This window comes from Desmodus rotundus, chromosome 8 (genome assembly GCF_022682495.2).
Source record: "Desmodus rotundus isolate HL8 chromosome 8, HLdesRot8A.1, whole genome shotgun sequence".
NCBI lineage: Eukaryota > Metazoa > Chordata > Mammalia > Chiroptera > Phyllostomidae > Desmodus > Desmodus rotundus.
The window spans coordinates 131,998,453-132,012,844 of record NC_071394.1 but is presented as its reverse complement, the minus strand read 5'-3'; the positions used below and the strand labels follow the sequence as shown (position 1 = coordinate 132,012,844).

The window sequence follows — 14,392 nt, the reverse complement described above, 5'->3', positions numbered from 1 at the left end:
CCCCTTAGAGGCAGACCCAGGAGTCTGCATTTTAACCAGGCTGCTGTCCTGGTAATGTGGGGTGCAGTATCCTGGGGTTACATTTGGAGAAAATGGTTTCCACTTGGAGACCTCGAGGGATGAGGAGTAAAGCCACGAGTCGTAACCCTGACTCTGCGCCTCTCCAACCTGGGCGAGTTGCCCCACGCCCTAAGCCTCCGTTTTTGCCTCTGCCTTGTGGCGTCTCGGTGGCCCGTTCCCCTCCGAGTTGTGATCATCAGCTGGTTTTACTCGGGTTGCCTTCTCCCCCTTCCCCTGCCTTTTTTCCCCTTCCTTCCCTCCAGCCCTCCCTCCCTTTTCTCCTACACACTCCTGACTTGTCTCCCCATCAAAGCTGCGGTACACACCCATCTTATCACTCTGGCCCTGGGCCACGAAGGCCAAGCTGCTGAGGTCAGGCTCGGCCAGGCCCCATTCTGGGATGACGCTGGGGCCTGGCCTCCTCCCTCCTCCTACTGTGCTGCACGGCCCCCCCACACACACACACACTCCCTCACCCCGGGTCTGCGTCATCCACACCGTCAGGAGCTCCTGCACACAGCACCAGCCCAGCGGTCAAGGCAGGAGAAAATGTCAACCCTGGCCCCAGAACACCACCCTCTCCCACTCTGGGATCTAGGAGTTACTTTTAGCAGTACCCCTCCCTCTCTGTAGTCAGGTAGCTGAGGGACCGTGAGCAAGCTTACTGCTTTTCTCTGGGCCCCAGTTTCCACCTCGGTCAGCCAGGCAAGAAGTCCCACCACCATCCCCTCAAGGAGGCCTGAGGGGACATGGAGCCGTTTTGAAGATGGACACGACCTCTAGTGTGTGCTGCTGATGCTCCATGTGACTTTGGCCTTGGGCTAGTCCAGAGTCCCAGCTGCTACCCATGATGGGACTCTCAACCAGGGCAAGGGCCTTCACTTCCCCCTGGTCCAGGAGGCATTTTTAAGGGCCTGCTGGGCTCCCCTTATGCCCAGATGGGGAGCCAGAACAGAGGGGAGGAGGGGAGAGAGAGTGAGTGCAGCTGCAGCGTCAGGCAGATGGGGCAAGAGGGAGGCAGCCAGGGAGGACGGCACAACCGTGAGCGGTGCGGCAGCATTACCAGTTGGTCCAGATGTTTGGCCTGGCACTGTGTTATATATAGAACCGTGGCTCTCGAAGCAGCAGGCCAGCGTGATGATAGCCCATGCGTGGGACAGAGGTTCAGAACGATTAAATAACTCGCCCACGGTCGCACCGCCAGCGAGGGGAACACACAGCTCACCTCTGCCTTCCGGTCCAGTGCGCCACCAACGGCAATGGAGGCAGCTGGCAGAAGTGAGGCTGGGGCTGCGTCAAGGGTTCCATGTCACAGTGGAAGTGGTCCTCCACTTCTGGGGAGGCAGGGGGGCGCACCACCAAGGAACCAGCCATCCCACCTTAGTGGAAATCACCCACTTTCGGGAAGCCCTGGGCAGCCAGCCACGGCCTCGGGGGTCCTTCTGACCCCACACGCTGGTGGGCGCTGCTCCTCCCTGTCCCCTGCACCCGGGCTGGCAGAGGCCTCCTGTCTTCTCTTTCTGTCCTTGGGGGTCCCTGGAAGGAAGAGAGGGGGCCCAGGACACTGCGGATTTCTGCCCTGCACTCCAGAACTCGCCCCCACAATGGAGAACAGGCCTTCTCTGCCTCCTCCTCCGGTGCCCGCAGCCCTGCCGTCCTCTTCCAGTGTTGGTGGTGGCTCTGTAGCCACGTCCCCAGGCAGGGGCCAGACACTGGGGTGCTCTCCGCCTGTGTTTGTGCTTGACTCCAGCGGTTGGCACAGCCTCGCTGAGCTCCACTTTCCTCTTGTACAAAAAGGGAGCAACACTTTCTGTGAGGTTACCTGTTACGTGTCAACTTGGCTAGGCCACAGAGGGAGGGACGGGTCTGTCCCTCGCTGGGTCAGGAATTTTGTACGTGACTAATGTCCACGGTCGGCGAAGGAGCTTGTCCTCGCAACGTGTGGGGCCCTGTGCTGCCAGCCGGCTGAAGGCCTTCAGGGCGAAGACAGCTTCCTGGGAGGGACTTCCCCAGACGCTGGGACCCAATTCTGCCCGGCCCCGGTCTCCCGGCCTCCCGGCCTCCAGGCCTCCCGGCCTCAGTGACCAGCCTCCGCAATCACATGAGCCAGTTCCTACGATAATGCTGAAAAGTGGGTTCTGGTTCCAGCAGAACGCTGACTGATCACTTTGCCCTCACAGGGTTGACGTGGGGACTCACTGGGATGCTGTCTCTGTGCTTGGGGCAGGCATGGAGTATTAGCTGTGGCTTCAGATGAGGGATCTGAGGCTTGCAAGGGACTTGTCCCAAGATTCAGAGCTGAGGGCAGGGTCCTCACCCTGTCACCGGCCTCCCTGCCAAGACTCTCAGGGCTAGGTACTCAAGGGGCCGCACGTGGCTCCCCTCTCCAGGCTACCCCTTTGGGTCTAAGGCCCTTAAGCCACAGCGGGGGTGGAGGGGGAGGGGAGGCCAGGAACGCTGGTATTGAGCTCACAGGTCCTTATGCAATCCTAGCAGGCTGTGGCTCGCCCGCACTCCCCGGCCCTAGAGTCGTCAGGGTCCTGCGGGGGCTTCCGAGTCATCCTGGGTGCAGCCAGCCAGGAGGTCGGCTAAACAGCCACCCCTCCCCTGGGGGGCTTCCTCCGCCCCACTCCGCACCCTGCACACCTAGCCGGCTAGTCCCTGTGGCCCAGAGGCCTCCCAGGGGCCAGCAGGTGAAGGGCAGTGAGTGCCCTGGGGCCCTTGGGCTGAGGGGCAGCCACATCTCAGGTCTGGTAACTGTCACCTCCAGCAACACCGGCCCCTGTGGCCAGGCCTTCTTCCCATTTCTCAAGAAAAGCCTCACATCCAGGTTTTTATGTGAGCTCTTTGAATTCTTACTGTTTTTTTTTTAAGTGAGAAAAACTTTGGTTTGACTAGATAATGTCTGCACATGGTAAGAATGTGAGTAGCATGTCTCACGGGGCACACAGAGACCTCGGCCTGGACGGTTCAAGCCCCGCTTCGAGCCCGCCTGCGCACTCAGCAGCACCTCTGTGGACCCCCACCATGCGTCCAGTGCCACTCTTGGAAAACACACCCCCCTGTTTGCTCCTTGCTCTTTGTATTTAACACTGTAACATCGCACCCAGCACCAAGAAGATCTTGGATGGGTCCATCATACTGCTAAAACGTGAGTAAGGTGGCCTGGGTGACAAGGTGGAGGAAGGGAACAGTACATGGAAGACGGACTCTGGGCTCTCCAGGCCTTCCAGGACCCTGAGGAGGGGGGTGGGGAGGAGTCGGAAGCCCTCCAAGCCCTCTCCGAGGTCACAGAGGCTGGTGTAGCTGGTGGGAAGGGGCGTGAAGGGCAGCAAGGCGGTCTGGGCTGGGCTGAGGGGCCCTGAGAGCCAGCTGAAAGGGACCGTGCTCTACGGGTTTGGGATTGGGGGACAGCTCTGAAGCCTGGGGCTCAGGCCCAGCTGAGGCTGACCCCAGGGTTCAGGCAGGGGGACTGTGCCAGACCCAGGCTGGTGGGAGTGGGGGGGCAGCCATGACATTTACCCAACCTCCCGAGCCCATCTGGCTCTGAACAGCGAGCTGGTTGTGACAGCAGCTCGGAGCTTCCCTCCCACTAACGGCCACTAGCCCACCCAGCCGCTGGGTTCCTCTTTTCTGAGCCACCCACATCGAGATCCGTTGGGACTCTGCCCTCCTTGCTCTGACCTGAGGGGCCGGGGGGGTCAGCAGGGCTGGCAGCTCACCAGAGGCGCTCAGCGAGTGTTTGTGGAAGGAGGGGACGAAGGAACGAGCGAGCAGGTGCACGCGTGCGTGAGTGAATGCGTGCACGCAGTGGGCAAATGCACGCAGTGGGCGAGTGCACACAGGTGTCCTGGGCACCACAAACGCGTGTGTGGGGGGGTTCTCAGGCCCAGCAATGAGGCTGATTGCGGGCAGGTTGTGTCAGCCAAGGGGCAGGTGTGGAAAGGGGGAAGCAGTTGGCACACAGCCCGGAGCTGGGCAGGGAGCCCGAGTGAGGTCAGTTGCCGGGCACCTGGTTGCCTGGGCCCCTGTGGGAGCCTGCCCTGGGGAGATCTGTGAGTGCCCCCGTCCCGAGCACCCCGCCACCGCCCCTCCCCTCGTCCTCATTCAAGCTCACATGGGCCCTCCCCAGGACCTGTACACCCTCCTCCATGCCTCTGTCCGTGCCCACTCTGGGGCTGCCGTCTCTGATCCCGGGCCCGGCCTGTGGACTGCGTGTGCGTCCAGGACCGCACTGAGGCCTGTGGAGCTGAGCTGGGGTGGGGGCGGTGGGAAAGGCCACAGGGGAGGCGGCAAGTCTTGCCCGCTCCTTGCCTGGCCCTCCTGCCACCCCACGTGTGGCCAGCATGTGGGAAGACGCCCGTGGCAGTGCAGCGGGAGGCCCCCACTCTGGATGCGGGTGACTACTCTTAGAAAATAGTTTCTCCAAACCCTGCCTGTGCCTTACAGGCGCAAAGCTGCTGGCAGCTCTGACGTAACAGTCAAGTCTTCTCGGGGCCTGGTTTCCACCTGCCCGGCCTGCTGGCCATCTTCATAGGTGCAGGCACTGGGTGTTTCTCACGTGCACACGTGGTCCCTGGCCCATAGGTGCCGGAGTCACTGCCACCGCCTCATGCCCAGCCATTGTCATCAGAGGGACAGCGACACACACACTAACAGCCAAGCCACATTGTCACAGACAGCCCCACAAGGACAGCCGCGAGCACTGTGGCTGTGGCATCGTCACACACAGTGTCACATCCACATGTATCTGGCAGGGTCCCAGGATTGGGTACTCTGGATCACCCCTCACCCTTACTGCCACTCCTCCCCTCCCCCCAAAAAGTGCTCGCCAGCTTCCTGGGGTGGGGCCTCACCGTGCCTTCCCCCACCCACGTCCCCAATGAGGTAAGGACTGGCTCGCACCCTGACTGTCCCTCCCTCTGGCTGCTGCTCTGTGGCCGTCCTGCTCACGGCTGGCCCTGTGGCCCTATACTCCTCAGAAAACTACCCAAGGACCAGTGGGGACCCAGGGAGTCCCCAGGGCACTGCAGTCAGCGGAGTGACTGTCACACTCCCTTCTTTCAGGGCCTCAGATTCTCCACCTGCTTAATGAGGGGACGGGGAGGAAATGGACCTGGTGGCTCCAAGTCTGTCCTGGCACTCATCATGGGGACAGGGACAATCTTGCGGCCTCACTGGCACTTCCTGGTTCCCGGACTCCTTGGAGCAGGGCCATTGGCCCCGGGGAGTCTCTGTTCCACCTCCTGACGGCATGTCTCTTGCAAACGAATGGGCCCCTGGCAAGGTTTCCTTGGAGGGAAGGCCAGCCCAGCTGTGCCTGAGGCCTCCAAGGGGCCCCTGATGAGCCTGCTGCGTGGCTGTCTGCTGCAGGGCCAGAGGAGGAGACAGGGACAGCAGGACTGAGCGCGGGGGACCCACCCAAGCCTTCTGGAGAAGCTGCCTGTAACTCCGCCCCAGGCTCAGGCACGGTGGGCTCTCCACACCAGAGATGGTCAATATTTCAGGAAGAGCAAGGCCGGCCTTGCCTCCCCTTCCTCTTCCTGATCCTCCCAGACCCCTGGGGGGGAGGGTGTCCTGGGGTAGCCCAGGAGTGAGGGTGTCTCCCCACAAACTCCAGGAGAGGTCAGTGGGTTTGTAAATCCCCCCAGTCCAGTCAGGGGCACCATTCTGGGCACTTAGGGATTCGTGCACTTCCCAAGGGCAGTTCAGGGCTCACTTCAGGCTGGGCATAGTTTGGTGGGGGAGGTGCACAGGGCTGGGGCGAGAGGAAACAGCCGAAGGGCAACTGAAGTAGTGTTTGTTCGTGTGCAGAGTGTTTGACAGGTGTTCTCTGGGAAAAAAATGTTCTGGGGTTGAGTAAGGAGAGCGTATTATGTAACTCAGCTGGGCTGAGCAAAGGTGAGCCGGTGTCGAGTTTGCGGGTTCTGGCGGAGCCTCCCCTAGGCGGCCTGTTGCCAGAGCTGGTAGCCACGGTGTAGGGGGCCTGGGAGGACCAGTAGCGGGAGTCTCATTTCCCATACCCCCAGCCAGCTTTCTCCTCCGAGCCCCTGGTGGTGGGAGCCACTGCCAGGTCCCGGCAATCCCTGAGGACTCTGCACCCCACCCCAGGGCTCCAGACTCCACAGGGCACCCGAGAACCTGCATTTCTCCACGTTCTCAGGGCTGCTGCCGGGACCACACTTGGCCAACCGCTCATCTTATCTCCAGTGGACGGCAGGGACTGTCTGAAGTGAAGCCTGCCAGGAGTGCCTCCTCTGCTCCCCGCCCTCGCTCGAGTCCGTCCAGCCCACCCTCCTAAGCGACCTCCCCAGCCCACTGGCTTTTTCTGTCCCCAGCTCTGCCTTTGCGGTTGCTGTCCCCGCTGCCCTGTGATGTCCCTGGCCCAGATCTTGTGGGCAAGCCCGTCCTCCTGCCCCTTCATTCCCCTCAACCCCATCCTGCTAGCCCTGCTCTTCCCAGAGGCCCTCCAGGACCCAGCCCTGTGTGTCCAAGCAGAGGCCAGGGCCAGGCCGTCTTGCTCACAGCTCTGCTTCCGGTGCTTGGCAAAGGTGGGGGAGAGGGGTTAGGGGTGCCCTTAATAAGGGGTGTCCCACTCACAGCCTGCAGGCTCTATGTGGCTCAGGGTGGCCATGAATGTGGCTCAACACAAAATTGTAAATTTACTTAAAAGCTTTCTTTTTTTTAGGTTATGTTTATTTATTTATTTTTAGATTTTGTTTATTCATTTTTTTTTAGAGAGAGGGGAAGGGAGGGAGAGAGAGAGAGACAAACATCCATGTGCAGGAGACACATTGATCGGTTGCCTCTCGCCCGCCCCCACCTGGGGGCCTGGCCCACAACCCAGGCACGTGCCCTGCTGGGAATCCAACCTGCGACCTTTCTGTTCACAGGCCGGCCCTCAATCCACTGAGCCTCACCAGCCAGGGCTAGTGTGTGTGTATTTAATGTGTGGTCCAAGACAACTCTTCTTCCAGTGTAGCCCAGAGATGCCAAAAGGTTGGACACTCCTTTGAAATGAATGGAGCCTGGAGCAGCTTGGGGGTCTCCTGCAGGGCTGAAGCTTGGGCCTCCCCAGCCAGCCAGGCCTGAGCGACTGGGAGCCCTCACACAGGGGGCACAGAATGGCGCTCTTTGGTCTGATGCCAGGTCTGGTGCCATGGGTGGGTGTTGGGGGGGAGAGCTGCCCAGGCTGGGGTGGGGGTGTAGCCCTGTGAGCCGCCTGGCTCTGGCGCTGGTTCCATGAACCTCATCAGTGCCGACCTGAGCCCTGTCCTTGGAAGGCTCCAGGCCCCTGACGCACACCCCAGAGGCCATGGCAGTGCGGATGAACTCAGCCTAGCCAGCTGCCCACAGTGACCCCCCTGAGCTCACAGGGTGTCCTGTGGCAGGACCTGGCCTAGGGGTGCCCTCACTGGGCAGCTGGTGGAAGGAGGGTCAGCCCAGGCCCGCCTGTCTGACTGCCAGGGGCAGAGGAGTTAAGGGGAGGGGGAGAGTGGCAGCTCCTCTGGCCTCCCTCTCTGTGCGGTGGGGGGTGGCTGCTCAGAGCCTCTGCTGGGGTCACTGGAACCTGATTCTGTGTCCTGCCTCCCCCCACAGTGGCTGTGCTGGCTGTGTCCCTCCCCTCCCCCACCAAACCGAAGCTGTGGGTTTGGCAGCCTCGGGGGTGGGGACTGTCTGTGAACACACACTTGATGTCAGTGGTGACCTTGCTCAGGATTCCCAAGGAATTTTCTGACGAGCAAGGCTTTGCTTGGGGCCCTGCTCCTCAGGGAGCAGGCAGGAGGCCCTGAGCCTTGCTCCGTATGCCTCTGCCCTGCAGGTGGGCTGCAGGCTGAGGCCCCCTTGGGCGCCCGTCGGGCGCTCCTGGGCCTAATCCCTCCAGACGGGTTTGATGTCCTGTGCACCTGTATTGACACATGTGTGAGCTTGTCCGTGGGTGCCTGCAGGAAGGGTCCGCCAGACCGAGCTCCTCAACCGGCCCCTCCTACCCTTTCTTTTTAAATCCTCACCCGAGGACGGGTTTACTAATTTTTAGAGAGAGAGAGAGAGAGAGAGAGAGAGAGAGAGAGAGAGAGAGAAACGTCAATGTGAGAGACAAACATAGATTGGGGTCTGTGCCCTGACCAGGGATCAAACCCATAACCCAGGTACGTGCCCTGTTTGGGAATTGAACCTGCAACATTTTGGGTGGGGGGAGGGGGGGCACGCTCCAACCAACTGAACCACCTGGTCAGGGCCCTGCCCTTCTTTTTAAAGCTGCAGTTTATTGAGAGCTTACCATGAGCCAGGCCTGTGGCTTAATCCTTACAGCAACCCTGTGCCCCAGGGTTGCCTCCCTCCTCCAAAAGGAGAGCTCGAGGTCCTAACCCCAGGTACTGGTGAATGCAGCCTTACTCGGAAAGAGGGTCTTTGCAGAAGTAATCGAGTTAAAATGAGGTCGTGCTGGATTAGACTGGGCCCCAACCCATGGCTGGGGCCCTTATAAGAAGAGGGACATGAGAGAGGATCACGTGGTTCTGAAGGAGAAGAGGGACAACTACGAGGTTTTGGGGAAGAAGGGAGAGAAACATGCAGCTTTGCCGGAGTGAATAGGAGAGGACCATATGGTTTGGGAGTGCTTCTTTTTGCCACGCGGCTTAGGCAGCTGAAGAGACTTTGCCGGGAAGACAAGGGGAGAAAGGACTCTTGCTGGTGGGCTGTGAGAAGGTGCCACATGGCTTTGGATTAACTGGAGATTGCAGCAGCCACACAGCTGATGGTGCCGGGAGCCTGAACCACGGACTTCAACTTCTTTTCCTGAGATACGGTACCCCGGACTGGGCACAGGGAGAGGGAAGGACTGTGGATCTGTGGGTGTTCTAGAGGACTTTAATATCTTAATGAAGACATTCAGTCATTACTCTAAGTCTGTGTAACTTTTAATAAATAATTTCTTTCCTTTTCAAAAAAAAAAAAAAAAAGAAGAGGGACATTTGGGGTCTGGGGCACACGGAGAAGGCCGCTGCGTGAAGCAAGCAGGAGCCGGGGCGATGCAGCCACAAGCCAAGGAACTCGGGCTCAGGGAAGGGGAATGGCCCCATCGACACCTTGACCTCTGACTTTTGGCCTCCAGCCCTGTGAGTGCAGGAACGTCTGTTGTAAAGCACCCATTTGTGGCGCTTGAGCACAGCAGCCCCGGGAAGCTGATACACCTTGCTTCTGTCACGGCTCCCACACAATCTCCGTTTCACATGAGGAAATGCGGCTCCGTGGGGTGGAGCCTTACCCCCCAGTTACACAGCAAGTCGGTGTTGCACCTGCGATTCGAACCTAGGTTTGCACAACCCCACCCTCTCCCCAGCAGACCCCTCAACCTGTCACCTGCTCCCTTGGCTCCACCCCATGATCCCCTCCAGCACTCCCCCACATACACACACAGCCGAATGGGAGACCCCCATCCCCTCCCTGCTGGGGGTCCACCAGTCTTTAGCTCTGTAGGGTAAGTGGAGGCAGTCTGGCTTCCTCACCCAGGGGTCTGGGTGACTAAGGGAAGCAGTGTTCCCACAGCCTTGAGACTGGGTCTGATAAGCTGTTCCCATAACATGAAGTGGGCTCTCACACACAGAATTATGTTATGTTATGCAATGTCCTGGCAGTCCTCCCGCTTTGCTCCCCTCTAGTATTTAAACAGGGAGGGACTCCCTGCTGGGGGCGATGATGAGGAGAGACACACAAGCGGACAGGTGCTACGATGGTGCCATGCTGGGAGCAGGGGCCATGACACGAGACAGGCAGACAGACGTGCAGCTTGCAGCGTGCGTGGCTCGCCCACCCATGAATCAAGGCATGCCAGACATCCCAACGGCCCCGTGAGTATTTTTCCACCTGCATGGATACCATGAACCTGCCTGGCCTTGAAGGTTGGCAACACAAGCTCCTAAAGACTTCCCCAAGCTCCAGCCTCACCTCCCTCCTGCTCCCTGCACTGGAATGGTCCTTCCCCTTCTCGCCGATCAGCCTACACCCTACTTGTGTTCCCAGGTTCAGATCTCTCTGCTCCCACAGAGATTTTCCTGGTTAATCCCTTCCCCTTCTCTCCCGCAGAGAACTGGTCCTGCCCATCGCAGACTCCACCGCAGTCTATGAGCAATCTCGTTGTGAGTCGTTGGTTTATATGGCAGATAGGTACCACGCTCCCGCTCTGCGCAGGCCCTGTCCTGGGCATCATGGTATGGTCACATCTGTTCCCCAGAGCTGACGTTCTCAGGGGAGAAGACAATGAACCAACAGGGCCAATGTGTCAGATGGTGATAAGTCGCCAATGGGAAATAAAGCAGGGAGCCCTGGCTGGTGTGGCTGAGTGGGTAGGGCATCATCCTGCAAACTTAAAGGTCACCAGTTCATTCCTGGTCAGGGCACATGCCTGGGTTGCGGGTTCGGGCCCCATTCGGGGCACATTTGAGAGGCAGTGATTGATGTTTCTCTCTCCAATCGATGTTTATTTATTTTTAGAAAGAGGGGGAGAGAGGGAGAAAGAGAGGGAGAGAAACATCAACGTGTGGTCGCCTCTCACACACCCCCTACTGAGAACCTGGCCCACAACCCAGGTATGTGCCTGACTGGGAATCCAACCTGTGACCTTTTGGTTCACAAGCCGGCACTCAGTCCATTGAGCCACACCAGTCAGGGCAATAAATAAAATCTTTAAAACAAATGTATTACACCTTAAAAAAGAAAAGAACAGAAAGCAGGAGAGGGGAAGGGGGTTGGCATTTTCGGTAGGATGTCAGGGAGGGCTATGCTGAGAGGCCCGTGTCTGAACGAAGTCCTGATGGCTGTGATGGGTGGAGCTGAGAGGACACTGCGACAGCCAGTGCAGGAGCCCCGAGACCAGTGTTTGGCCCATTCTTGCTCAAAGAACAGTGGGAAGGCTGACGTGGCTGCAGCAGAGCCAGCCGGGCGGACAGGGGTCGGGGGAGGGGGTGGGAGCAGAGGTGGAGAGGTGCTGGCCAGGTCTCAGAGCAGAGGTGGTGCATGATGTGACTGAGGGCGAGTGAGGAGTCACGTGGGTTAAATAGCAGCTCAGCCTCAGGCTGTGACGTGAAGTAACAGCTCATGAAATCCTCCCTCCCCCACTGGGGCAGGATTATGACGATCGCTTCTCAACTGAGGACACGGAGGAGGCTCGGAGAGGTGGCGTGACTCCTGCCTGATCGCCCAACCTGGAGGAGGCAGGGCCCAGACCCACCTGTTCACCTGCCTGACCCCGACACAAGCCTGAGCCACCTGGCCACGGGCAGGTGCAGTGCAGACTGATAGTGCTGGTGGGGTTGCCCAGGCATAGGGTGGGCTGGGCTATGTGGGTGCTGTAATCCCTGCCTTTCTTCCTTCTCTCTCTGCCCCACCCTCTTGGTTCTTGGGTGGTTGGGGGCTCTGCAAGTGACGACAGGGAAGGGGGCTCTCATCGTGGGTCCTGTCTGTGGACTTTGGCCCAGGACAGAGACATCCCTGCCACAAAGGGGCTTGAAAAAGAAGCTGTCTTCCAGCTCTCCTCAACGTGGAGGGACCCCCAACATTGAGGCACCTCCCACATTAAGCCCTCCCAACATGGAGGCCCTGGTCAGAAATGAAGTGCAAGCTTATGGGGGGGACGTGGGGTGGGGGCTGCTCGGTCAGAAAGTGGAGGCACCGACCTTGGCTTAGGCAGGCTGTGCCCGTGGTGGGTGCTGGGTTGTCTGTGCAATACTGGCAGCGTCCACCCATTGCCTTTCTTTGGAGAATAAATGAGCAAGAGAGAGTGAGGCAGCCCTACTCCTCCTCCCTGATGAGTAAGGATGAGGAGAGTGGGACCTGGAAAGAGTAGGGAGGATGAGTAAAATCTTCCAGTGCCTCTCACTGTGAGCAAGCCTGACGCTCAAAAATCATTGAGAAGGTTTCTCTGAATTCAGGTCCGTAAATTATAAGCTCCTGTGGACCAACAGTGTTCCCTGGCTCGAACATCATCCTGTGAACAGTGTTGGACAGTTTCAGGGTGTGAATGATGCTGCACTTGCTTTAAGGAGCATTTCGCAGTACCTAAGTTAAATGAGCCTGACCATTTCTGACATTAAGGAACCAATTCTAGGCCAGATCACAGTGAAGACTGGACAAGATGTAGCTCTGCTTCTTGCCTCTGGCCCTAGACCTTCGAGGTCCAAAGGAGAGACCCATTCCCCCACATTCCAGCTCCCTATGTGAGCGTTTCCGAGCCTCTCAAATCAGGTTCTGGTTTGCAGGTCCCGTATTACATCTCAGGTCTCAGATGTAGTTAGAAACCCCAGGGCCTGGCTCGACTGTAATCAGTGTTGGGGTGGGGCCAAGCCAGCCTGCCCAGGGAGATAGATGATGGAGGTGTAAACGACAAAAGGGCTGTGTCATAAGCCTGACAAGCTATCGCCCCCCCCCCCCCGCCCCCAAGTCCCGGGCAAGTTCAGTGAGTAAAAGTAACCACACAGGGTGGTCTGATCACAAATGCCCACCAGGCCGAGGCAGGTAGTCACGTCCCAGGCCTACAGCTTCCTGAGCAGGGTAAATCTTGACCTTAGTGAGCCTGTCCATTGTTCTTACGCATCCAGGGTAGCATCCCTTTGAAATGTCAAGTACTTTTCTTCTCTAGACCTCCGGAAGGCGCAAGTGCAGGTACCAGAGCACAGGACCACCTGCATGGTCTTCTTGTTGCCTGCACGCTGCCATCTCTCCTTACTGTGGAAGTTAATGAACTACCCTGCACCCACCAATGCGAAAGAAGTGTTTCCCCATCCAGTGCATCCTGCTTTGTATCCAGTCCTAGAGACTTCCCCACTTTGCTTTCTCCAGCTTCTTTAACCTACCACCAACGGATTTCACGTAACCCTCCTTACTTCTCCTTTGATTCTAATGGATAAAATGAGCTGCAATAACTGCCATTCTCCGAGCATGTTCTCAATCCCTTCAGATTTTGCTGCCCGGCATGTCCTCAACATTTTGGCTCAAATAAACTCAGAAAACTTTTCTATAGGCTGGACATTCTTTCCTCCACCGAAGTTTGCTGAGTTTTGCAAAACAGCCTGCCCAGGTCAGTTCCAGATTGGGAAGACGCCAGTAGAAAGGTCTGGAGAGGCTGGGCCTTCCCACTGCAGAAAGTGGGCAGCAACGGCCTCTGGTGGCCAGGCCCCTGGGTTGTCTCCTTCCCGTTCAGGCTTGTTAACTAGTTTAGGAGGGCTTCGCAGGGCTCAAGAGTTCTGAGAGGGTCGGGCTGCACCACACTCCCTCATATTACAAATGGGGAAACCGAGGCCCACAGAGTAAGGCTATTTTTCCCCGGTCACACACAAAGGAGGACTGAGAACGGCACCTAGGTCTCTCCATTCCACGAATGTGGTTCCAAATGACTTGTGGTTTTCTTTTTAAGGATTTTTATTAAAAAAAAATAATTTTCTTTTTAGAGAGAGGGGGAGAGAGAGAGGAAGGGAACCATCGATATGAGAGGAAAACATCTGTCAGTTGCCTCTCGTAGGCGGCCTGACCCAGAACAAACCCCGCGACCCAGGCCATGTGTCCTGACCCGCAATGGAACCAGACCCCATCGCTCTATGGCGAACGATGCCCAATCAATTGAGTCACACCTGTCAGGGTGACTGGTGTTTTTATAAATCGTCCGTTTTAAGCGCGTTTGGAGGGGCGAACCATTTAAAGAATTCCAGAAGGGCGAACAGTCAGCTCTTAATAAGGTAATGAGCGAAAAATAGGACTACAGAGTGCTTTGAAAGGAAAATATACAACTCATTTCCGGGATCCTTAATACTTTCGCCGCCGCGGTTTATCCCCGGCTCTCAATTCCTCCCTCAAGGCATCCTGGGAAATGTAGTTCTAGCTTCACCCAGACGCAAGGTGGCGCCCTTCTTGGAACTGCATTTCCCAGAAGGCTGTGCCCGCCGACTCTGTAACTTGGCTGCGGGCGGGTGGGGCGAACCCCTCATCCAGTGCTTTTTAAATTCTCATGGAGGATGACTGACAGTGGACAGAGGTCTTTGGCTGCGCAATCCGTAGGCTGCGTGGCCGGGCAGAGGTGGGAGCGGACACCATGTAGCCGGCCTTATAGCTCTGCTTCCGGTCACGGAGCAAATAGCCGAGGCGCTGCGTCTCCTTTAATTGCGGTGGGCGGGGCGCGGGGACGCGACCGGTGTTGCTATTGGCGGCGATTGGGGGCGCGGAAACTGAACGCGCCGTAACGGCGGCAGCCGCTGCCACCTCGGGCTCCTCCGGTGCCTTGGGCGCCCTGTTCCCCAGCATGGCCGCGCCCTGTCCGGTAAGTGCTACCTTAGTCGCCCCC

The 14,392-nt window shown here is 58.1% G+C and overlaps 1 protein-coding gene and 1 long non-coding RNA gene across 3 annotated transcripts in view; both read left to right on the top strand.

Moving 5' to 3' along the window:
* The first annotated feature begins 9,718 nt into the window (after positions 1 to 9,718).
* LOC123480319 (uncharacterized) lies at positions 9,719 to 13,085 on the top strand. Its single transcript, XR_006656267.2, has 4 exons — positions 9,719 to 9,911; positions 10,147 to 10,271; positions 11,187 to 11,342; positions 12,698 to 13,085. It is a non-coding gene; the product is annotated as an uncharacterized lncRNA (long non-coding RNA).
* Positions 13,086 to 14,240: 1,155 nt separating this feature from the next.
* The window catches only part of POC1A (POC1 centriolar protein A), a 56,566-nt gene continuing 56,414 nt past the window's right edge, over positions 14,241 to 14,392 (top strand). Inside the window, exon 1 of one of the 2 annotated variants that reach the window (XM_024566116.4) lies at positions 14,241 to 14,368. In XM_024566116.4, coding sequence (XP_024421884.1) covers positions 14,351 to 14,368 — 18 coding nt within the window. In that variant the 5' untranslated portion in view covers positions 14,241 to 14,350. The remainder of the gene's footprint in view (positions 14,369 to 14,392) is intronic. The other variant, XM_053930343.2, reaches the window with a different exon arrangement.